Source organism: Lissotriton helveticus, chromosome 2_1 (genome assembly GCF_964261635.1).
Source record: "Lissotriton helveticus chromosome 2_1, aLisHel1.1, whole genome shotgun sequence".
In the NCBI taxonomy this organism is placed as follows: Eukaryota; Metazoa; Chordata; class Amphibia; order Caudata; family Salamandridae; genus Lissotriton; species Lissotriton helveticus.
The window spans coordinates 107,734,383-107,760,416 of NC_136059.1; the positions used below are offsets into that span (position 1 = coordinate 107,734,383).

The 26,034-nt window shown below is 45.2% G+C and overlaps 1 protein-coding gene across 2 annotated transcripts in view; it reads left to right on the forward strand.

Annotated features, from left to right (window-relative positions):
* Positions 1-26,034, forward strand: part of LOC144817766 (putative carboxypeptidase X1) — a 268,058-nt gene that overhangs the window by 112,979 nt on the left and 129,045 nt on the right. For both annotated transcript variants that reach the window (XM_078674562.1, XM_078674563.1), the window contains exon 5: positions 6,854-6,938. In XM_078674562.1, the coding sequence (XP_078530688.1) occupies positions 6,854-6,938 (85 nt within the window). The remainder of the gene's footprint in view (positions 1-6,853; positions 6,939-26,034) is intronic.

Genomic DNA, 26,034 nt, shown 5'->3' on the forward strand with positions numbered 1-26,034 from the left:
CTCCTTTTTCCACACCAAAATACAGGATATCCATCTGGCCCTCGAGGAACAAAGAGTCTGTGTTAGTGCATCTGTCACTTGGGTTGAGATGAATATGAATACTACAGACATCTCCCCATTGTGCACCCTGGACTCCTTTCCTTCGCTGGCCCTACAAGATCTGGAGATCCTGATCAATAAGATCAAATCAGGATCCCCTCTGGATACCTGCCCACTGAAAATCATCAAGCAGTGTAGGGAGACTCTCTTACCACCGCTGCTAGACATAATGAATCTAGCTATCAGAGATGGTATCTTCCCTATGGAGTGGAAGAAGGCGGTAGTCAAACCTCTGCTAAAGTAGGCATCCCTTGTTCCGGAGGTCCTAAAAAACTTCCGTCCCATCTCGTTGCTTCCTGCTCCAGCGAAGATGCTTGAGGCACATCTTAACAAGCATCTCGCTATCTTTGTGGAAAGCTCGGGATGCTTGGACTCCTCCCAGCATGGATTCAGGAGGGAACACAGCACCGAGTCAGCCCTCACCATCGTGCTTGATAAGATCCGCACGACAGTAGATGGGGGCCAGACCTCCCTCCTGGTCCTGCTAGATCTAACAGCGGCCTTCGACACCCTCTCCCCCTCAGTGCTTACATCTCGCCTGAAGGAGGTGGGGGTGAGGGGGGCAGCCTTGGATCTCTTGACCTCCTTCCTTACTGGGAGAGAACAAAGAGTCAAGCTGGGAGAGTTCCTATCTCCATCCCGACCAGTGCAGTGTGGGGTCCCTCAAGGGTCGGCGCTTAGTCCGACCCTTTTTAACATCTATGTGACCCCACTAGCCAGATTAATAAGATCTTTCGGGATGGAGGTAGTCTCTTATGCAGACGACACCCAAATACTCGTCTCTCTCCCCCATTCTGATGTGCTTACCGCCTCCAAGTTTAGATCCTGTATGGAGGCGGTTGGCCACTGGATGATTCAGAACTCTCTTAAACTGAATGGGGAGAAGACTGAGATATTGGTGTTTGGGGGAAAAGAAAACATCTGGTCAGCCCTTTGGTGGCCTGACTCACTAGGAATATGTCCCTCCCCCACCACGTCTGCTAAGAACCTTGGGGTGATGTTAGATCCAGCCCTTGACATGGGCGCTCAGGTGAGCAGAACTGTCTCTACCTGCTGGGGCCTGATCCACACCCTGCGAAGGATCAGGAAATATCTTTCCCTGCAGGCAAGAAAGCAAATTGCTGTTGCATTGATTGGCTCTCGTTTGGATTACTGCAATGCGCTGTATGCTGGGCTAAACCGGAGCCACTTACAGCGCTTGCAGGTGGTCCAAAACGCTATAGCCAGATTTGTTCTGGACATTCCCAGGCGCTCCTCAGCCACTGCGGCCAGGAAATCGCTGCATTGGTTACCGGTGGAATCTCGAATCCGGTTCAAAGTGCTATGTATGACCTACAGAGCCATCGCAAAAAATAGCGACACAGGTCTCGGCTCTATCATTTCCCACTATACCCCTGGTAGGAGCCTGCGTTCCTCCGGGAAATTGCTCCTTAAAGCCCCGCGTGTACGAAGAGCCAAATGGGGTGGCAGGGCTTTTTCGACGCTAGCCCCCAAATGGTGGAATGACCTTCCGCTTGATTTGAGATCTCTTCCATCTCTACAGAATTTCCGCAATGTTTTAAAAACTCACCTCTTTCGAGAAGCCTATGTGTAAGGACATCTGTTTCAATTTGATCGTATTGTTAGGCGCCTTGATACCTGCGGGTTATTGTTTATGCGCATTATAAATTTTTATCAATCAATCATTTATCAATGTGTCTGAGAATACCTGCTCTTCCCTTTATGTGTCTGAGAATACCAGCTCTTAACTTTATGTGTCTGAGAATACCATCTCTTCCCTTTATATGCCCAAGAATACCGGCTGTTCCCTTATGTGTCTGAGAATACCAGTTCTTCCCTTTATGTGTCCGAGAAAACCAGCGCTTTCCTTATGTGTCTGAGAATACCAGCTCTTCCCTTTATGTGTCAGAGAATATCAAATCTTCCATTTGTGTGTCCAAGAAAACTAACTCTTCCTTTATGTGTCTAAGAATACCAGCTCAATCCTTTATGTGTCTAAGAATACCAGCTCTTCCCTTTATGTGTCTAAGAATACCAGCTCTTCCATTTATGTGTCCGAGAATACCAGCTCTTCCATTTATGTGTCTGAGACTACCAGCCCTTCCAATTATGTGTCTGAGAATGCCAGCTCCTCACTTATGTCTCTGAAAATACCTTAATCTCCAGGTAGACATCAAAGCACATGGATCTGCACAGTATAAGCTAGTGCTCTTATGCTGATTAATGTTAGTGTTAGTTATTTAGACAGCTCGACTGTTACCCAGAGGTTGTAATACCATTCAAGCTTTAGTACCACCTGAATGAAGACAGATGTTAGATACAGGTTTTAAAAAAGGCTATCGCCATATCAACTAATAGTTGGTCCCTCCATACAGCAAAACATGTAACAGGACCCTAAAAGTTCACTGAGACTGCTCATTTGAGTGTAAAACAGGGCCAGCATGAAAACATGTTCTAGGGGTGAGTTTCCTTTCTGATTAACCTTATCTGTACTCCAGACATCTGCTCCTTGTCGTGCTGTTGATGGTAGTGAACTATTGTATTGGTTATACATTTATATATACATTTGGTTATGAACCAAGAAATAGAGGATGGACTAAGTTTGGTGGTCCCTGAATAGAGAAGCATTAAACCAAGGCCAACTTAGCAGACATCTTTCTAGGACTTCAAACACTCTTAAGTGTGTTTTTAGTCCCAAAGTTATTGTCTTTTGAAAACAATGGCTCAAAAGCCTTTCAACCTAACAATAATGACGAACAATTAGGGTTTCGTCAGGGTGGTGGCAGCTCCTGGCATCACTGGGGGCTTACGAGGCTAAGGAACTACAGTGTGCTCTGTGTTGGCTCTTGCCACTCGCTACTTCTGTATCCTGCATCTGCTGATCCTGATGCGCTGTACGATCAGGTGCAGGCGCCTTGTATTTTTTTAAATTGCTGTTATTCTTTGACACTCTGCATTACTGTGGGCTTACCATCTCTTGTGGCTGCACACGCCCCGGTCCATCGCGGCTCCTCTGCCGTTGCGTGGAGGGCGGCTCTTCTCCCACGGCTCTCTGTGCCGCTCGGGCGGAAAGCGGGCGCCATCTTGGGACAGCCTGAAGGACACAGAGACCAGACTAGGCGGTCTAATTGTCCGAGGCTCTCCCGCATAAAGCGCACATGTGTTTCCGGAAGCGCAGCGGACGAGCGCAGCGGGCGTGACGATGGCGCGCCGAAGTTGCGCCAAAGTTAGGCCCGTCTGCGCCCGTCCGTGGCCGACCGGGGCTAGGGGCACATCACCACGCTCGTCTTTTAACATACTCTTCAGCGCAATTGCGTTCTCTCCAAAATTACTGGTTGCTCAATTCTGAGACACTGTCTCGTGTTCAGGCCCTTGGTATTGCTCACCCCTTGCCTCCCCTGTCCCTCACAAAGGCCCCTCACCCTTCCACGATGGTGTCTTTTCCGTGCCCCTCTATCCCCACTTCCTCTCCCACCACCTTTGTTCTCCTTTTGAACACAAGGTCCGCTGTTAAGCACCAACTTGAAATATTCAGCCTTTTGGATTCTAACTCACCAGACCTGTTGTTTTTAACTGAAACATGGTATCGCCCGGACTCCTTACCCAGCGTCCTGGTGGCCCTCCCGCCCCACTATTTTGTACTCCGTGCTGACCGACCGGAGGGGAAGGCAGGTGGCGGAGTCGCCCTGATTGCTCGCGAGGGACTCCACTTTCAGACACTTGCATCGCCCGCGATAATAGCAGCAGACTGCCTTGTAGTGCGTTCTGTCTCCTTTAAGATTCCAATTACATGTGTGTTAATGTACCGACCACCTCAGCTATCCCCTGGTTTTCTTCCTGCCATTCAGGACTTGCTGGCCACCCTGGCAGTTAACAGTGCCTCAGTCCTAGTCTTGGGAGATTTTAATTTTTGGCCTAATGATCCTGCCGAAGATACAATGTCCAAACCCAATTGCTGCTCAGTCTTAATTTTACTCAGCACGTCCATATGCCCACTCACAACCGGGGCCACACTCTTGATCAGATATGGACATTAAATATTCCGATTTCCGCCCCTATCATTGCGACCTGCACATGGTCTGACCACTCCTTGCTTGCCTTCTCCTTGGATCTTAGTATCACAAAAACACCTCTTTTCCCCAAAAACACCTGGGCAAGGAACTGGAATCGAGTCGATATTCCGTCTCTGTGTGGCTCATTAACTACCACCTGCCCTGATCTGTCGGATTCGTCTCTACACTCTCAAGTAACCACCTTAGAGCGCTGGCTTACCAAAACCTGCGACCTGGTGGCCCCTCTGAAGCGGGTTACCATCAACTGCACACATAATGCCAACAAGTGGTTTAGCCCTGGCCTCAAAGCCAAGAAACTGGAGGTGCGACAGGCTGAACGAGCCTGGAGGCTAGCATACTGCCCGACCCACACACAACACTATATTACCATCCTTAGTGAATACAAAAAAGACATCTTAGTAGCCAAGACAGAGTACTTCTCGGGGCGTATTCTAGCTGCGGAAAGCCAGCCGCGTGAGATTTTTGCCACCGTCCACGAGCTGGCCTCATCGGATAGAACTCTGCCTAAGATGCCCCCTTCTCAGGCCCTATGTGACTCACTCAATGAGTTTTTTATTGAGAAAGTAGTTCACATTAAGGCTAATATCCCCCCCCCTCGCCCACCTACACTGATCCCCAAAAGCCAGGCAATAACCTGTTTCTTACACACATTCCTGCACTGACTAGAGAATCCCTTCTCCCCCTACTTAAGCGTGTCAAGTCAGGTTCTCCAGCTGACATTTGCCCGGCCCGCATTCTCTGTCAGATTTTTTCAGACTGCTCATCTCCTGTCCTCACTCTCATGAATGATTCCCTCACGTATGGCATTGTCCCTGTCGCTTTCAAAACCGCTACAATCATTCCCATATTAAAAAAACCCAGGGCGGACCCAGCCTCCCCGGCAAACTATCGCCCTATATCCCTTCTCCCGTTTCTGGGAAAGGTTGCTGAGTCCCATGTCACCCAGGTTCTAAGCTCTTTTATAGAGGATAGTAACTACCTTGCACCCTGCCAGGCGGGTTTCCGTCCTCTGCATTCCACCGAAAAGGTGGTCATTTCGGTCATGGATCAACTCAAGGAGGGGCTTGATACCAACACCCCCCAGCCCCTTGTCCTCCTGGACTTGTCCGCCACCTTTGACACGGTTGACCATTCCATTCTCTTATCCCGTGTCGAGGCGGCGGGCATAGGGGGACTGATATTGGCCTGGCTCGGCTCCTTCCTGTCTGACCGTACGCAAGCTGTTCATCTGGCCGAGTTCTCTGCCCCGCCTCGCAGGGTGCAATGCGGTGTCCCTCAGGGTTCCTCCCTCTCCCCTCTTTTGTTCAACCTTTATTTTTTCCCCTTATTTTTGCGCTGCAACAAATGGAGGTCACAGTGTATAACTACGCTGATGACCTCCAACTCATTTTTAATCTGTCCCCCCTTACATCAGGTATCACTAGCTTCCAGTCCATTATGCTGTTTATCCGGGATTGGATGAATGCGAACCACCTTAAACTCAACCCGGATAAAACAGAGTTGGTTTTGACTGGTGGCAGTGGTAACCCTTGGTCCCCCTCGTTTTGGCCCCCTTCTCTAGGTTTATCCCCCACCCCATCACACTCAGTCAAAACCCTTGGCATTATACTCAATCATCATTTGACACTTCACTCCCACATTAGTTCTGTTGTCTCCTCCTGTTTCTTTACCGTGCGCACCATTAGGAAAATATCTCGTTTTCTTTCTCCCCCTGCACTTAAACTGATCCTAATGGCTATGGTCCTATCTAAGATCGATTATGGAAATATCATTTATAATTGTGTCCCCGCTTACGCACTCCAACGCCTCCAAATGGTACAAAACCAAGCAGCACGCCTGGTATATGGCCTATCCAAATCTCACCATTCCTCTCCCTTGCTTATTGCTCTACACTGTCTTCCTATCAAACAACGGGCCCTGTTTAAACTGGGATGCCTTACTTTTCAGGCCCGTGCGGGCACGGCTCCCGCCTTTATAAATTCGGCCGTTACTAACTACTGCCCTCCTGGAGACCTGCGCTCGTCCACCAAATCTCTTTTGGTAATCCCTCGTTTTAAGAAACTAAGATCGGGAGGTCAGAAATTTTCGGTCCTTGCCCCTACTTTCTGGAACGCACTCCCGTCCCCTGTTAGACTTTCATCCTCCTACATGGAGTTTCGTAAGGCCCTTAAAACTTTTTTGTTTCAGCAAGCGTTCAGCTCCTAGCCTGCTGTTCCTTTCCTGCCCAGTAAAATAACCCCCAGCGCCAAGAAACTGCATAGTGTATGTGCGCTCTACAAATTCTTTTAAATTCAAATTCAAATTCAAATATGTGGTATCTGTCTGTACCCTATAACCACACCATATTCAAAATATTTACCATTGTAGCCATCTCTTTAATGTCTTTACTCTTGATGGTGGCATGCCACCACCGGCTGAACTTGGCATAAAAAGAAGATAGCACAGCTCCATATATAAATCATTGCAGTTAGTTGTTCGAGGATATGGACACACGTAATGAGATGAGATGCATGGGGGACAATCCTAAAAAGTTTATATAAGATGTTGATGAATCATGGTGAGCCAGTCAATTAGAATTTTGTAATTTCACACTCATGTTATTTTGCATATCGGAAATTGGAAAATATATTTGAATGTATTTCAGTTTTTTAAAGCATTCCTTATTGTGTTTTGTTCCACAGAGATGACTGGGTGACCTCCTACAAAGTCCAAGTCAGCAATGATACTCATGTCTGGACCACCTGTAAGAATGGGACAGAGGAAGTGGTAAGTCTATTGGTCTACTTGTTACTTCCTGGAGGATGCTATTTTCATGCCAAGTCCAGAGTATGAGACTTAATATCATATTACAAATTAGTTTTTTTTAAGTTTATACGCCCGAAGAGTAGTTGGCCCCTACCAACCATAGAGCATTGCAATAGAATTTTATTTCATTTTGGGTATATTTATTGTCCAAAGTTACTAGAACTGACTTTGCTGGCTTCTTTGCTTCTTCAATTAAGGTTCTATTGTTTGCAGTACTGCTAGAGACAGCATTGCATAAATACAATATAGAGTGGACTTTGGGACAGACTGTTGCAATATGATTTGATGGCTTTCTGAGCTATCTCAGCTTCTTGCTCTTGGTTGGATTTCTTTCCTCCATATTTTTCTATTCGCCCCACCCCTTAAACATTTCTTTTTTACCCTTCATTTTGACTGGATGAGATGTGTCCTTCCACTGTTGACATCAAGGAAATGTGTGTGTGTATATATATAGTATATATATATATATATATATATATATATATATATATATATATATATATATATATATATATATATATATATATATATATATATATATATATATATATATATATATATATAAATATATATATATATTTATATATATATATACATATATATATATATATTCACAGAAAAAACCATAGGTTATAGACCATATATAGTTAGGAATTAGCATTTACAAAACCTTGAAAATTCACTGAAAAAACCATAGGTTATAGACCATATATAGTTAGGAATTAGCATTTACAAAACCTTATTTTACTCACACAAAACCATTGAAATTCCATATATAGTTAGTTGCACTAACTATATATCGTGCACCCGCAATCCACTGCTGATGATGTCACATATTACATCATTCATTACATGGTCAGTGACATCACTGATGACATCACTGATGACATCTCCAATGACATCACTGATGACATTACTGATAACAACATCCAGTGATTTTTTGTTTCTATAAAGTTTAAATATGTCTTACATATTGAAGAATGAGTGGATGTGTAAGTGTCTGGACGAAGGATTTAGTAGGTGCATGACTGACTGTATGAGTGAGTGATTAAATGTGTCTCACTGACTGCATGGGTTAGTGACTAAACTGTCTTAATTTGTGCATCATTATGTCTGTTGTTCTGTAAACTGCTGCATGTGTTGATCAGTAGCTATATGAGTAACTATATGGGTTATTGATTGATTGCCCAAGTATTTGTATGGGAGACTGAGTGTGTGTGTGGCAAGCTGGGAGGTGTGTGACTCTGTGCAGATCAATCTGTACTTGTATCAATGATTGTATAAGAAGGTAAGTATGTGTTAGTATATGTTTGAAAATGTAAGGTGCTCTATGTTTAACTGTATAGACAAGAAAATGGAAGTGTCATTGATTCTTTACAGGACTGACTAGGTGTGTGAGTAACTCCATGGATGAGTGGCAGACTGTGAGTGTCTGTATAGGTGTATGAGTGCATATGATAGTGTTGTAAAGATGAGTGATTGTATGTATGAATGGAGAAGCGTGGCTCAGTGGTTAGAGGCGGCAGACCCGGAAGCTGAGATTGGCCGTGGACCAGGGTTCGATTCACAGCCTCGGCGGGTCTCGGGCTCAAAAATTCCACGGACTCGACAATTCTCGCTCCGGTGCCTACTCGACTCACGGGGTCACACTCTGCGACTCTGGGCAATAGCTTGCTTAATCTCCACTACGGCCCCTCGCGGCGGGATGCCTGGCTTTCACCTTGTGGATACCCTGCCGGGGTATCTCACAGGGGAATACCAGGACGGGTTCCCTAAGCAAGCGCCTTGATACCTTCGGGTGATACGTGCGCTATATAAGTCGCAATACATTTACATTTACATTTACATTTACAATGATTGTATGGGTGAATGAGTGAAGGTGTGTGTAGACGTAGCAATCAGTGAGTGCGTATGTAGTAACTAGTATTGGTGTGTCAATGGTTTCCAAAATTATACTCTCTTTTTAACACTGGGTGAAACAGAGGTTATATTAAAATGTGAGGAGATGCATTGTATTGTCACATGAATGATATCATCAGTGATGTGGTCATTGATGTCAAATGAGATGTCATCAGTGATGTCATCAGTGATGTCATTTGAGATGTCATCAGTGATGTCATCAGTGATGTCACTGACCATGTCATGAATGATGTAATATGTGACATCATCAGCAGTGGATTGCGGGTGCACGATATATAGTTAGTGCAACTAACTATATATGGAATTTCAATGGTTTTGTGTGAGTAAAATAAGGTTTTCTAAATGCTAATTCCTAACTATATATGGTCTATAACCTATGGTTTTTTCAGTGAATTTTCAAGGTTTTGTAAATGCTAATTCCTAACTATATATGGTCTATAACCTATGGTTTTTTCTGTGAATTTCATTGGTTTTTTAACAGCTAATATCTGTAGCTGTAAAATGTATTCTTCTTTAAATCCAAAAATATATTTTATATGTTTATGAATAATTTTTTTTTTTAATATTTTTTTTTCTTCGTTCCCGCTTCGCGAATCGGGAAGCTTCCCGTTAGCTGACCTTGATGCCGCGAAATAGACCGCGAGCCGGTAAACGTTTCTTTACCGCAAGTGCCGCGTTAGAAAACAACATCGTGACGCCTCCCGTCCGCATGACGTTTCACGTTGTCGCGTGATACGTCATATGACGTGCTACGTTAGCGAACTGGTACGCGAAGCGAGTCGCAAAGCGCAGGTTTCTGGAAGCAAACCGGGAGGCCCTGCAAAGCGCTTAACGTAAACACAGCAAGTCATGTGACTTGGTAATAACACTTTTCATTGGTTCATTTCACTTTTGGTTTCCTAATGATGTAAGACTAGGTCATATAATCTAAAATGAACACTTTTGATTGGTTGAGAACTCTTGTTTTTCCCAAATGATGAAAATCCCTCCTTCTTTCCTCACTCTGACTTTCATCATTGTGAGAGAAAGACCCTTTGTGATCACTGAGCAATGGCTTCTTTAGTAGCTTCAGCTGGTGCTTCCCCACCACCTCCACCACATCCAAGGAAGAGTGGACCACCTGCTCAAGTTATAATTCAACAAGAAGAAGAAGAAGAGGAACAGGACGACGAGCACGAAGAGAGGCAGTTTTTGCCTGAGCAGCCCAGGACGTCTCACCGGAAAGAAAACTTCATTTGGCAATTTTTTAAAATTCCCAAAGGTCAGAAAAAAGTAAATGCAAGATACGTAACTTGCCTTATATGTCAAGATAGACTGTCCAGAGGAACCGAGAAAAAATACAGTTTCGGAAACTACACAATGCATCGCCATATGACTAGGTGGCATCCTAACAACTACAGTGCTGCACAGTTTCGGAACGACCTAGATAATCTCCCTATTATGGCCAGAAGATCTGTTGTACCGGAAGTAACGGGACCAGAGGGCAGGGAGATGGTGCCAAATATACAAATGAAATTTGGTGAAGTAAAACACACCTGCGTATTTTGCGATGGATTCATTTCCTACGGAGAAAAAAGCATCACTCTGATCAACAGAGCTATTGACTATCATATGCAAGTTTGTACGAAACGCCCAAAATAATAAATACTTCTTTTTTTGTTTTGTTGCTCCTGTTGAGCCCTTTACAATGAATCGTTTTCATTGCCCCCTCCAAGAAAAACCCAAAAAAATATAAAACTTCAGAAAAATTCAAAAAAAGTAAAAAAATGTTCCGAAAAATAATAAAAAAAATATAAAACAACAAAAACAATAAAAAAAAAGTTCTTTTCAGAACTACCTCCCCGTTATTAAAAAATTGGTACAATATTTGGAACTGTGCCAACCTCTATTTCTCTTAGTTCGCTTCCCAGTTCGCTCGCCGGTACGCGAACTAGAAGCGAACCAAAAACAGTAAGTATAAGGGAAGGAAACAGACACTTATGTTAAAAGAAAGACAGCTATAGGGGAGTAAACTAGAGATACTATTACCCGTAATCCACTGCTGATGATGTCACATATTACATCATTCATGACATGCTCAGTGACATCATCAGCAGAGGATTGCGGGTTTTTTGGCAACGTGCCTTATCCACGGTTTAATAACGCTGCCTTTTGCTTTATATAAGTTTTCAAATTGTATGAAATATATACCAATAGGTCGTTATGAACCTTTAGGTAGTGCTTTTCTTCATGAGGTCTGGTCGCTTCCATACACATACAGATGTTTCAAAGATGATCAAGAAGTTTATCTGAATGGAGAGGAATGCACTGAGACGCCAGATCATTCACTAATGTGTAGGCACATACAGTTACACGGTTCATGCAACAAACACCGACCAAATATGGCTTGCGTGTTGCAAGGCACGCCAGTTCCTGCTATCATCCCCACGTTCAAGTTGTTGGAAAATGGTAGTTATTTGATGCTCAATAATGAAAATTGTTCTGAGTTAATTGAAAAGGGTCTGCACCTCTGTACGGGTGTTCGCTATGTGAAGCACGAAAGTTTCACGGGCCGAACTCAAGGCCACCTCTCTCTGAGACAAAAGAGCTCTTATTCTTGCCATGCCGTTGAAATCTGTCCCAAGGTTGGTATTTGTGGCCAGATTGAAAACTCCCTATGTTCATGTGTGGGAGGAAATAGAACATTTCTGCAGCAAATAACCCGTTCACTTACTGTTACGATAAAAGGAATACTTTTAATTCAGATTTGCCTTTCAATTTCAGCAAGATGGTTCCGACTATCTTTAACGCATCCTCCACAAAGACCCTGGCGCACTTTTTTAAAGTTGTTACCAGTGGTCTCGTGACTTCATTTGAGAAAATCTTTGGAGTCATCCCTGCTTCCTTTCATTCTATTTTCTCCACTCTGGTTCGTGGATTGGCATTTTTACTTGCATTACCAGCGGACGCTCTTGTGCTTTTTTACATTTTTAAATATGGATGTCCCTCCTATGCAACCTCCCACCCTGCAGCTGCTGACACTGTTCCGCAATCGCATGCTAGAATATTATGGCACAATGCCGTTGGCGATATTAAGCACGGCATATGGATTATCTTTTCGATTCTCCTACTTCACCTGTGTCCAGCCTGTATTTCACTGCCTGACCTGTGATTTCGATTGGGCCATTGATTTGTGTCTCTGCGGACCGGTTTCTCCTGACGTCGACTTTAATCAGCTGATGACTCCTATCATTACTCACGAGTTGGTTTGTCCTGGCGAAAGGATTATGGCTGTGGCATTGATGCATGGACTACTTGGTCCCTGGAATTTACTGGCGGCAGCACAGTCTTTCTTGGAACAGAGCTTTCTTGAAAACCCACCGAGCTGTCCTCTGATGGTGATAGAGGATCCGGTGCTGGGAGAGCACGTATGTTCTTTTCCGCTTTTAAATTGGATGGCTGAACTGTTTTCGGATGAAGACGGTGACTTCCTATTGGAGGCTGTTGCAGCTTATTTTGCATACACAGTTATGTCATAGACCTTTTTCATGTTTGATATGCTGAGTACTAGCATTTCATTGACAATTCATTGACTTATTTGTCAAGTTTTTATTATTTACCTTGCCTATTGGCTTAAGACTCGATAAAGTACTTGGCTGTTTTATTTTTCTTTAGCATTAAATTTTCCTAGTTTTTAATGCTTTACCTTGCGGACCGTCCACATATAAACTTGCAATCTGCTCTCATGAGATGGCACTTCTATTATCTTATTCAGTTCGTTTCCGGATCATGGGGAGGTGTCATCTAGGTCCTGGATATCTTTACACCGTGTTAAGTTAGCATGGGCTCATTACCGGTTTAAACGCCATTTTTCCTTTTTTGCAACTTCTGCACACGACACTTAGTTGTTGCTTTAGCTTTCCACCTAGTAGTTCATCGTGGTTTACATGAGAATAATATGTTATTGCTCTACTATCTGCTTTGCTTGTTAAACTATATCTGTACAGCGAGTGCTAAAGTTTCAAGAACAACACGATACAGAATTGTTATGAGGTCTGATCTCCACGACTTCATACTCATAACATAAGTGCAACTTCTGCCAATTCTGGGCATGAGGCGGGTTTTATATTGCTTTGCCGAACACACATACACAACAGTTGATGCGGTTCACATGAAGAGAGAGCTGGTGTATGCTGATGTGATTCCTTCAAATCTAAGACACTAAAGTATGGGCACGCCCTAAACCAACACAAAGAGACCTTCTTAGCAAATAATATAATATGTGTATTAGAGAGGGTGAGATATAAGCAGCCGCGGGCCGTGGAGGGAGTTACGGTGAGGCAGGGAGGCGGGGAGGGGGAGAAGCAGGGTGGAGCCCTCTCTACCTTGCCCCTCCCCCTCCCCGCCTCCCTGCCCCACCGTAACTCCCTCCACGGCCCGCGGCTGCTTATAAGTGTTGCTAACTCTTATTAATTTACAGCATGTTAACATACTGTCACCATTCGCTTTTTATGTACTAGTAACTATGCTGGTAATTTTGCTACTGATAATATGTGTACTTCTATTATCTAAGATACTACGCCTGAGAAGACGGCATTAGTAAATAAACATTTCAAATACACATGTGTTCTTCTTAACTCCATGTTCTGGTTTCTAAGAAATATATAACGACCGACTGTTCATGAGTTCCACGTATCCTGAGGTACTATAAGTTCATATTCTGGATTGTCTAAACATTGAGAGTTTGTTATATCCAATGTGACACTGTACCTAGCTTGCTAAGGAGTTTTTGATTACTAACGTGAGTTTTGGGACACCCTAATTCGCCGAGGTTCCAATCCTCTGTCCACAGTTCTGTGTGAGAACAGAAACCCTGCGACAGGGGCACCCCCGACCCTTGCTGGAGCTTCATCACACTTGCGATACAACTCCAGCAATGCGCCACCTTTACGGCACAGATACATCACGCATCTGTGCTGTTTTTGCCCCATGATGCGCCGCATTGTAAATGCAACACACCATAGGTGACGGAACAGCGGCACAGAATGACTAACACATCCCTGGTGATGCGCCAGTCATCATAAATGTATCCCTATGCTTCTTATCTTGTTAGAGATGAACCGCCATATGTATCATCAAAGTTTTTTGCATTTCCTAAATAGCGAACTTTAAGGAATAAATAGCGATTCTTTACCATTAATAGTTTGCGATTAGCTATTTGCTAATTACAAATTACCCATTCATTTCCTTCATTTCCATAGGGCGGTTGGACTCACTTTTAGCTCGAACGGCTGAATGGATTTCCACGAAACTTGGCAAAATTGTAGGGACTGGTAGCCCGATGTGCCTTTGCTATGTCTCAAGATATATGCTCCAGTGGTTTTTACGAAAATTAACTTTGAAAAATATATATTGGGCTACATTGGCCTATATATATGTTGGAGCCCAAATGTAGCCCAATGTAGCCCAATGAAGCCCAATGTAGCCCAATGTAGCCCAAAGATGGCCGCCAGACACACAAAAAAACAAATGTAGCCCAAATATCAGCCAGATGTAGCCCAACTATAGCCCAGTGACAGAATGACCAATCAGCTTCGCAAACCTCCGTTACGCGAAGCGGAGCGCTGTTACAGATATATATCTTTTTTTGAACGTTAATTTCTCAAAATCCACTGGAGCACATATATTGAGACCTAGCAAAGGCACATCGGGCTACCAGTCCCTAATATTTTGCCAAGTTTCGTGCAAATCCATTCAGCCGTTCGATTATTATTATTATTATTATTTTTTGCCCCGCGGGGCCCTTTTAAAACCTCCACATCAAACCTAGGGGGTCAGCGAGGATCTACTATGCCCCCTTATAGTTATTTCCCCCTTTGTTTTGACCTCCTCTTGTCTCTCGATCCTACCGAGAGACAAGATGGCGGCCGCTACGGACTTTTTGGAATGTTGACAGACGCCGGAGAACCAATCAGCTTCGCTTCACAAAGCTCCGTTGCGCGTAAAGTACGCGTCCTGGGACGCTGCCAGGTCCGCTGTTACAGATATATATCTTTTTTTAAACGTTAATTTCTCAAAATCCACTGGAGCACATATATTGAGACCTACAAAAGGCACATCGGGCTACCAGTCCCTACAATTTTGCCAAGTTTCGTGCAAATCCATTCAGCCGTTCGGGCTAAAAGTGAGGCCAACCGCCCTATGGAAAACTCAATGTTAAAAACACGTTTTGGGACCCCCCTTTTTTCTCGGCCCCCCCTTGACGAACCCCCCCCAAATTTTCAAGGGCTGCTCAGAAACAAAATGTGCCATTTTCCTGAAAATTTCAGCCAATTCCGTCCACAAACGCCAAAGTTATTAGACATAGAATTTTCAAAAATCCCATAGAGAAAAAATCCTAACTATATATACCTACTGGCGACCGCCAGTAGGTAATATATATATATATATATATATATATATACACATATTACCTACTGGCGGTCGCCAGTAGGTAGTTATAGTTAGGATTGGCTACCATAGGAAATCCGCAACATTCTATTGGGAATAACTCTGGCGCCGGTTGAGGCATTTGTGTGTAATTTTCCAAATGTTGGCCAGCTCCGCTCCGCTCCTTCCCTGAAAGTTTCGGGGGATTCGTGAAGTGGGGGCAGAGAAAAAAGGGGGGTCCCAAAACGTGGTTTCCCCATGTTAATTTCCATAGGACGGTCTGACGAATCTATAGCCCGAACCGCTGAACGGAATGACGCCAAACTTGACAAAATTTTAGGGACTGGTACGCAGATGTGTCTTTGCTATGTTTGCTGAAAATTGCTCCAGTGGTTTTTACGAAAATTAACTTCAAAAACACATATATATCTATATGCGCGCTGCGAGCACTTACAGGTACGCGTACCGGGGAGCGCACCCGGTGCACTACGGGAGTGCGCGAGCGGAAAGCCGATTGGCTGTCGGGTGTCTGTCAACATTCTAAACAGTCCGGACAGTCCGCCATCTTGTGTCTCGGTAGAATCGAGACACAAGAGGTGAAAAAGAAAGGGGGAAATAATTAAAAGGGGGCAGAGTAGACACCCCCTGACTCCCTAGGTTTTCTGAGGGGGGCCTAGAAGGACCCTGAAGGGCAAAAAAAAAATTTTTTTTTTTAATTTTCGCTGGGTGCATTCCCAGGTGCGTGCTCCGGTACGCGCACCACAGGGAAAAACTTTGTAAAAAATTATAGTAAAATAATAATTTAGAGTGCTTAGAGGTAGGGTAGCTCTGAAAAGAGTTGTTGTGTTATGTGGGTGTTTTTTGTACCTACAAGTAGGTACCAATGCAGAGTCTTATATTCAAGAGGAAAACTCTATTCCTCTCATCTGTAAAATGCACACCATCTCTCCTATAGATGTCTTGCATGTTGTAACGCAAGTTGTTGTGGTAAATGGAACCCATACCATAGTCTCTGAGGTAAGCAGAAACAGATTTTTTTACATGTTTCCTTGCTTTTTCAATCTGTGGACACAATTGGTTGGACCAGTTCCATTTTTGCCTTTGGCATATATTAGAAAATACCAAGGCAGTTTTTGGAAAAAGTGACATCAATTGCCCAAAGATGTCCTTTAAAAGCATTTCCAGACCTACCCCAGTCAAAGTGCCCAAGTCATTGCCACCACAGTGCACAATTATAAGGTCAGGGTGTGGTAAATGCATATAGGATTTTACCAATGGTATCAATTGGTGACTTCTCAATCCTCTCTGTCCAATCCATACAATGTCCACATTTAGTAAATCAAGGTTGTAAATACCTCGGTTAGCTGCGTATTTTTGACTCCAGTGGACATAGCTATGACCCACAAACCAGACTTTTTGCATGTTGAAGGTAGATGTGCTTCTAGTCAGATGAATTGTGGAAATGAAATGGCAGTTTGATTATGAAAAAAAGTGCTTGGGAATCAGTGCAGTTGAAAAACCAGAAATGATTGGTGCTTTCTTAAAAATCTCCACTGAAAATTAGGCTGCATGCTTTTTTTTTTGTAAGAAGTCATTTAAATGATTGGGAAAAAGTCATTTAAAGAAACATTTCATTTCATTAGCTAGTAGATTGAGAGGTCAAACAACCCTGATAGATTTTTTTGCAACATAGTATGATGAACTTGTGAACTGTGTGCTGGTTTAAGAGGGAGTTACCATGGTTACTTGGTGAATGAGCACTGGGGGGATAGGTGAATGTTATGTGAGTTTCAAAGTCTTGAAATGTACAACCAATTAAAATGTGCAGTTTGGTTTTGAATATATGTGGGAACAATTTTAATCGGTTAGGTACAAGAATATGGGTCTGAAATGAGAAAGAATCTATGCCATTATTCTTTTCTTCCTCTCTTTTCCCATACTTTGCTCTTTCACTGTTTTCCCTTCCCTTACTTTCCTTACTCCACTTCACTAATTCCTTCTCTTACTCCCTCTGTCCTCTTACTTCTACACTCCTCTTACCTCATTCTCTCTCTGTTAGCCTCATTCTCTCGGACCCCTTAGTCTGTCACTCCTCTTCTATCACACTCACTCCCTATAACACAGCCACACTCCCTCACTTATGTTTCTTTCCTCTCTCACTCAGGGCCTCATTTATGAGAAATGACGCATTGCTGCGTGAAAGCAGCGATGCATCACTTCTCAGTGCGCTCTCCTTGCGACATTCCTGATGCGTCATATTTAATGTATGACGTATTATGTCGCAAGGAGTTACAGATACGTCGGTATTTCTGACGTATCTGTAAGCGCAAAAGTGATGCATTGCTGGAGTGTGTCACAAAAGTGACGCAACTCCAGCAATGCATCCTTTCACATGGGGCCATCCCCATGTGAAAGGGCCTGCGTCAGTCTTACGCCTGCTGTGAGGCTGGCGCAAGATTTTGACGCAACGGTGTCCTAAAAGTGACACCGTGAAATCTCATAGATTTCACTGCCTCACTTCTACGACCCTTCCTTGCGTCAATACGCCCCCTTTGCATACATTACAGCTGGCGCAGGTATAATGTGGCGCAGGGGTTTACAAAGTGATGCATCTACCTAGATGCGTCACTTTGTAAATATGACTCAACAAGGTAAATTTTTTACAGCAGTGGTGCGTCACAAATAGTGACGCACCGGCGGCATAAAAGTGACGCATGGCCTCATAAATGAGGCCTTCAGTCTTCTACTCATGCGTCATATTTAATGTATGACGTATTATGTCGCAAGGAGTTACAGATACCTCAGTATTTCTGACGTATCTGTAAGCGCAAAAGTGATGCATTGCTGGAGTGTGTCACAAAAGTGACGCAACTCCAGAAATGCATCCTTTCACATGGGGCCATCCCCATGTGAAAGGGCCTGCGTCAGTCTTACGCCTGCTGTGAGGCTGGCGCAAGATTTTGACGCAATGGTATCCTAAAAGTGACGCAGTGAAATCTCATAGATTTCACTGCGTCACTTCTACGACCCTTTCTTGCGTCAATACGCCCCCTTTGCATACATTACACCTGGTGCAGGTATAATGTGGCGCAGGGGTTTACAAAGTGACGCATCTACCTAGATGCGTCACTTTCTAAATATGACTCAACAAGGTGCATTTTTTACAGCACTGGTGCATCACAAAAAGTGACGCACCGGCGGCGTAAAAGTGACGCATGGCCTCATAAATGAGGCCTTCATTCTTCTACTCATGCGTCATATTTAATGTATGACACATTATGTCGCAAGGAGTTACAGATACATTAGTATTTCTGACGTATCTGTAAGCGCAAAAGTGATGCATTGCTGGAGTGTGTCACAAAAGTGACGCAACTCCAGCAATGCATCCTTTCACATGGTGCCAGCCCCATGTGAAAGGGCCTGTGTCAGTCTTACGCTTGCTGTGAGGCAGGCGCAAGATTTTGACGCAACGGTGTCCTAAAAGTGACGCAGTGAAATCTCATAGATTTCACTGCGTCACTTCTACGACCCTTTCTTGCGTCAATACGCCCCCTTTGCATACATTACACCTGACGCAGGTATAATGTGGCGCAGGGGTTTACAAAGTGACGCATCTACCTAGATGCGTCACTTTGTAAATATGACTCAACAAGGTGCATTTTTTACAGCACTGGTGCGTCACAAAAAGTGACGCACCGGCGGCGTAAAAGTGACGCATGGCCTCATAAATGAGGCCCTCAGTCTTCTACTCTCACTTTTTCTTTCACTTTCTCTGTTTCTTCACTGCCTTACTCACCTTGTCACACACTCACTTGTCTTTATCCAGTCTGTATCTCCACTCTTTCCTAAACATCACTGCTCTTTTCGTTCCCTTCCACACCCCCGTTCTTTTACTACATTTTCTTCACTTATCCACATTCCCCATGTTCACTCTCCTTCTCCTCACTCTCCTTCCCCACACTCACCTTCTTTCAGTCCCCCTACTTCACTTCCCTTCCCCTCTCATCCCTTTCTTTGCTTTCTCACTCATTTTCCTCTCCTCTCTCACTGCACTCCACTTCAGTTACTCTTTTTCATTTTTTTAAGAATACAGCTCTTTGATGAGAATTGGAGGTAGTTCTGAAAAGAACTTTTTTTTTCTTCTTTTTTCCTTTTTTTGAACAAAAACAAAAACAGGGAATGGGAAACTGCTCAACAGGAGCAAAAAAAAAATAATCAAAATTAGGACTGGGGACGGCAGCGGTGGTTCTCTAATGCTCGAACCATGAGCATAACACTTTGTTCCCCATAACAAAGTAGCTGATCACATTGTCTGCATTTAATCATGGCTTCATTAAAAGCAGGCTGAATATTAGGGATCAGCTCTTCTGGTCGCCCCCTCACCGATGCAGTTGCTCCTCCAGTTGAAGTAGAGGCACCATCTCTTGGAGCCTCTCGTGCCAGAGCCCTGACACTCTCCCGGGCATAGTTCTGGGGATGCCTTCTCTCGACGTGGTGAATCATGGTAGAATTACCAAAACTGTACTTCCTTGTGGGGTCTCCTCTGGAAAGTACAGTATGGCAGATCTTACACTCCACCTTTGGAGCATTTACTTTCTTACGTCCCTCAGGTATATCAAAAAATTTCCAGATAAAATGCTCCTTAACTCTAGGCTGAGGAGGCTCTTCATCTATGAGTCATCATTGCTGCTGGATGCTCTGGCAGCCATGATAATCCAACAAAGATTAAGCAGCAAAAAGACAGGTCTTGCAGTCACAAAAGTGAAAGAAGAAGTGAAGGAAATGGGTGAGGATATCATTCTTTGTAAAAAAAACTGTTAGCAACCAATGAAAAGTGTTATTTTAAGGTCACATGACTTGACACGCTTACGCTGCGCGCACCGGAGCGCTTCCGGGGGCGCTTACGCGGCGCGCCTGAGTGACGTTTTGGTAACTTTACGGAAATGCAAAATCATTTTCATTTCGTAAATCAAAAATACTACTTTTATAAGTATGGTACTGAATGTCTTGCATTATTATTTACTTTTCATACATATTTTTTTTACGGACGCAGAAATAGCGCTCTCGCTGCGCTCTCGGGAGAGCTTACCGGTGCGCGCACCCTGAGCGCCCCAAGTCAAAATGATACGGGTAAGCTTACCGGTGCGCGCACCCTGAGTGCACCAGGAAAAAATGATTAAAAAAAATATACATTGAACAAATCCTTTTTAAAAAAAATATATATATATAATTAATACTTATAAAAAACAGCTAATAAAAAAAAAATTCGTAGGTTACAAAGTCGATATACAAAGGAATTTGCTTTTTAAAAAACAATGAAATTCACTGAAAAAAACATAGGTTTCACAATTGTTATAGTTAGGAATTAGCTTTTAAAAAACCTTTCACTAAAAAAACATAGGTTTAACAATCGTTATAGTTAGGAATTAGCATTTAAAAAACCTTTGAAATTCACTGAAAAAACCATGGGTTTCACACTCGTTGTAGTTAGGAATTAGCATTTAAAAAACCTTTCAAATTCATTGAAAAAACCATAGGTTTCACACCAGTTATAGTTAGCTGAACATTTTACTCATACAAAACCATTGAAATTCCCACGTTATAGTTAGTTGGACTCACTATAACTCGCGCGCCCGCAATCCACTGCTGATGATGTCACATATTACATCATTCATGACATGGTCAGTGACATCACTGATGACATCACTGATGACATCTCAAATGACATCACTGATGACATCACTGATGACATCTCAAAGGACATCACTGCCACAATCTCCTCCATAAATAGGCACATATACATGCACCCTAACGCTAGGAGAGGAGCTCAGCTACATAAGACAAGAACCAAGGAAAACCTATTGACTATACCTGAAAGCAGGTTCTATCCCTGAACAGGGTTCATGCAGCCTTCTAATCATCTATAGGTGGCAAAACGAGTACCAATTCCATTGGATAGTAAATAGTTTTCCTATAAGTGCTTAAACAGTTACAAGAAGGTATGAAGTACTATATTCAAATATACGGTCCCAGCTTTGTTCCTTTACAGGGAAAGTGTGAGTCAGGCAATTGTATGATAACAACAGCATGATTCTCTTGTGGCCATTCATGTGAATGTGAATGGCACAGATAGAATCTCTAAGGGTCTTCTGCAGGACCCAGCTCTGTGACTCACATCCCCGCCCTGAAGCTTGTCCTTCCTTGGAATTGAGGAAGTGCTGAGATCAGACCCTGAAACCACAACTGAGCCTGCACTGCAGATGGCCCATTCAAAGGCAGCATGCTATTAATTACGAAGATACGGCTACAAAGAGTCTCCAGCAATGGTCTTGTTTACTAAAGTGGGTAAGGAGGGAGGAAGCTTGCACAGCACTGCAGCCTGAATCCTTTGTATACACTTCCGGCGGGACTGACTGTGCATTCGAAGCCAAGTGCAGTGTTTCATACAGCACTTAGAAACTGTAGTAATTACACAATCCTGGTAATACCTTACTAAGGGGCAGATGTATCAAAGGGTTTTACCCATTCTGTGTCTATGGGAAAAAGTGTTCATACATATGGCCCTAAGGGCCTAATTTATTATTTGGCAGACAGTCTTTCATTCCGCTGGGGGTACGGATTACATTACTCCGTACATGGACTGCTCTTAATAGGGCGGTACTCCCAGTGCAATAAGCTCGGCAGCCCAATGGTAGACATACACCACCTGTGAATGACTACTTGCAGAGCAGGTGAAGGTTGCAAAAGGCCCGAATTAGTAGTCCCGCCACCTCTAGAATGGGCGGTGGAATGGTCATTTCATCTGAGCGTCCACTGTGCCCCAGTCTAAATTAACCCCAGTGTGAGATAACTGTAGCCATGGCTTTTTGAAGCTTATTTAAAATACCCTGTCGTTGTAGGCAATAGTGGTGTTCCCTGGGATCAAAGGGCACAGGATGTCATTTCTACAACCACTGGTATTTGTGTGAAAATTACTGTTATTTATAACTTACACTATCGTGTCACTTCTACCCGTCGGTCAGCTGACGCGACGTCGGGCTTCGCTTCCTTCACGGGACCGGGGCGACTTGTGCCCAGCTCCGTAAATTTCATGAGGCGAAGCACGGCTTCTTTGGGCATCCCGAACCTGCCGGCTTGCCTTCGGGTCCCGTGGACACTGTAGGGGGTCCTAGGCCTTCTCCGCCAACGGCACCTGCCCCGGCGCCACAGGCCCCCCTTGGATCCAGGCTTGGATCCGGATCGGCGCCGGTTGACTTTATAAAACCTCCACCGACGCCTCTTCCTATGGCTCCACTACCGCAACCGATGCCGGTCGTACCCCTGGCCGTGGACAAGGAGCTGGACTGGCATCGCCCGATGCCAGATCCGGCACCGACTGGTGTTTTTGTGCCCCTGTTCACTCCTGGGGTCTCTTTTCAGACAGATTGGCACCCAGAGGATAAGGAGGAGGACTGGAAGGGGTCAGGTGACTCTCTAATTGATCAGCTAGACTCTGAGCAGGACTGGAGAGAGAAACTGGGGGATGCCAAGGGTCTAGACACCTCCCCTGACACTGGCATGTTGTCTCCTACCAAGGCTAAGGAGGAGGGAGCCTCATACCCAGTGGTGTACCGTAGGGCGGCCGAGGATCTCAACCTCGAGCTTCCTACAGTGGCGGTCAGGACTTACCTCCTGGCAAAGGTGCTTCAGCTGGCTGCAAGCTCTTCTGCCCCTGCTGCTGTTTAATGAGGCCCTTACTGACATCCTTTTGGGCACCTGGCCCAGGCCCAACACGGGGGCTCCCGTTGATGGGCAATCATCCTAACGCCACCGCCTGGCTCCAGGCGACCCCACTCTCCGCTCCCAACACCCCACCCCAGAGAGCTTGGTGGTCAAGCCTCCACTTCCAGAGTGCTTTCCCTACCGCTCCCCCGGAAATGGAATCCAAGATACTGGATCCTCTTGGAGAGAACATTTTCTCTTCCGCCACCTTGGGACTGCAGGCGGTAAACACTGCATGTCTATTGGGCCATTATTCCCACTCTGTGTGGGATACGGTGGCGCAGGTGCTGCCTCAGAGTCCGGAGGAGGCCCAGACAGTGCTCTCCCAGGCAGTTACTGCCGGGAGAGATACGGCGAAGTTTACCAATCATTGTGGGCTGGATACCGCCGACTCTCTGGGCAGGACGATTTCCACCTCAGTAGCTCTTCACCGCTACGCCTCGATGAGATCGACTGGCTTTTCGGGGAATGTCCAAAATACCCTCATGGACATGCCTTTTGATGGCCATCGCCTTTTTGGGTACATACCGGACAAAGCTCTAAAGCGTTTCAAGAACTCACGGGCTATGACCAAGTCCTTGGACCTCTCCAGCCACCCTGAGCAGTCTGCTTTTCGCACCTTTCGTGGCTACGGAAGGGGTGCCCCGATACGTCCCGCCCAGAGCCACAGGCCGCAGCAAGTTTCCCAACGTTCGGGCGGCCAGGGACATGGGAACCACCGCCCCGGTTCAGGGGGCAGAGGCCGGGCCAGTCCACCAACCCCCCCTTTGCAGCATCCTCCAAATCTTCCTAGTCCGATCTTTCAGGCCCATCAAACTCCAGTGAGCAGCAGGATCCGCCATCAATTTTGCGCGTTGGAATTTCGAAAGGGCGGCACTCACAGGGCGACGCTTTTTGTAGCGAGTGGAGTTGGGTCTGTTGTATGCCTTTCCACCTATACCACTTTTGCCAGAGTGCTGAAGAAGATCAGGTGCGACCGAAGCTCTTGTTTTCCTTGTGGCTCCGGATTGGGCATGAAGAGTTTGGTATCCTGAGCTGCTCAACATGGCCATCGATCCTCCGACTGGTCTGCCTCTTCGGGAGGATCTACTGTCGCAGCAACAGGAGACGGTTCTCCACCCGAACTTGTCTAGCCTCCACCTCCTTGCGTGGAGATTGAGCCTGCCTCCCAAAGTTTGTGATGTAATCTTGGCAGTCAGGTGTCTCTCCCCTACGAAGGCATATGTCTGCTGGTGGAACAAATTTGTGGCATGGTGCACAGCAAAGACTGTGGATCCTCTCTCGGTCCCTCTTTTTGAGGTTCTCTTGTTCCTTATTTCTGTGGCCCAGCAGGGCTCTGCACTGGGCACTATCAAGGGCTAGCTCTCGGCCATCTATGCCTTCCTTCGGCTTCCAGATCACCCTTCTCTTTTCAATTCCCCGTTTGTTAATCGTTTCTTGACAGGCATAACTCATCTCTTTCCTCCTATTCTCTTCATTATGACTCAGTGGGAGTTTAATCTAGTCTTAACCTATTTAATGTGCGCTCCCTTTGAGCAGCTTCCCAACTGTCCATTGAGGCTTCCGACGCTCAAAACGGCATTCCTGGTAGCCATCACATCTGCAAGAAGAGTGAGTGAGCTCCAGGCTCTTTCATCCAAGCCTCCTTTCTTACAAGGCTCTGGAATGGATCACCTCCTTCCTCTCCGGCAGAACCCAGAGCCTCATCCTCCCCCTATTCCATTCCAAAGCCTCTGAGATCATCTGCGGCGTACCCCAGGGATCCTCCCTCAGCCCGACACTGTTCAACATTTACATGGCCCCGCTCGCACACGTCGCCCGACACACGACCTCAACATAATCTCCTACACCGACGACACTCAACTGATCCTCTCCCTCACCAAGGACCCCTTCACCGCCAAAGCCAACCTCCACGAAGGATTGAAGGCTGTCGCCGACTGGATGAAGATCAGCCGACCGAAGCTGAACACAGACAAGACGGAGGTCCTCATCCTCGGCTCCAAACCTACAAGAAAGACAGTCACCCAGGCCCTCGTCAGCAGCAGACTCGACTACGGAAATGCCCACTACGCGGGAGCCCCGACCAAGCTCATCAAACGACAACAACGCATCTAAAACGCCTCAGCACGACTGATCCTCGACGTACTACGGCACGGCCACATCACCCCCCACTTGAGAAACCTGCACTGGCTCCCCGTCAACAAGAGGATATCCTTCAAGCTCCTCATCCATGCACACAAAGTACTCCACAAGACCAGCCCAGCCTACCTCAACAGACGGCTCTTCTTCTACATCCCCAACCGCCAGCTACGCTCCGCCGACCTCTCGCTCACCACCGTCCCGCGCATCCGAAGAACAACCACCAGCGGGAGATCGTTCTTCCACCTCGCCGCCAAGACATGGAATACCCTCCCACTGAGCCTACGACAGACCCAAGACCTGCTGACCTTCAGGAAGATACTCAAGACCTGGCTGTTCAATCAGTAGCGCCCAACCCACCCGCCCCCCTCCCCAGCGCCTTGAGACCCTCGCGGGTATGTAGTGCGCTTTACAAATGATTGATTGATTGATTGATCTTATCAGTACTGAAGAACCGGGTTTTCTTAGAACCCAGCGGTGCCAGGGACACACCCGAAGTCTTCGGGTTTCTCCTGTCTTAGACTACAGGGACACGGAATACTTCTGGTTGGTGTCAGAGATCAATTTATTAGCTGCAGCTAGTCACAGTAATCCCAGCAACTACAACACGGTGTACAACTCAAGAAACTGTTCAATTTTCATAGAGCGAGACATCATCTTATATTGACAATTTCGACCCATTATAAATGCACACCCACTGCGGCAAATTCTGACCAATAGAATACATTTTACATACATTATCACATTCCAAAAAGCTCACTTTACATCGTACCAACCCACAAGTTAATTATTAGGAATGTCCCAAATTCGATTACCACAAGCCGGACAA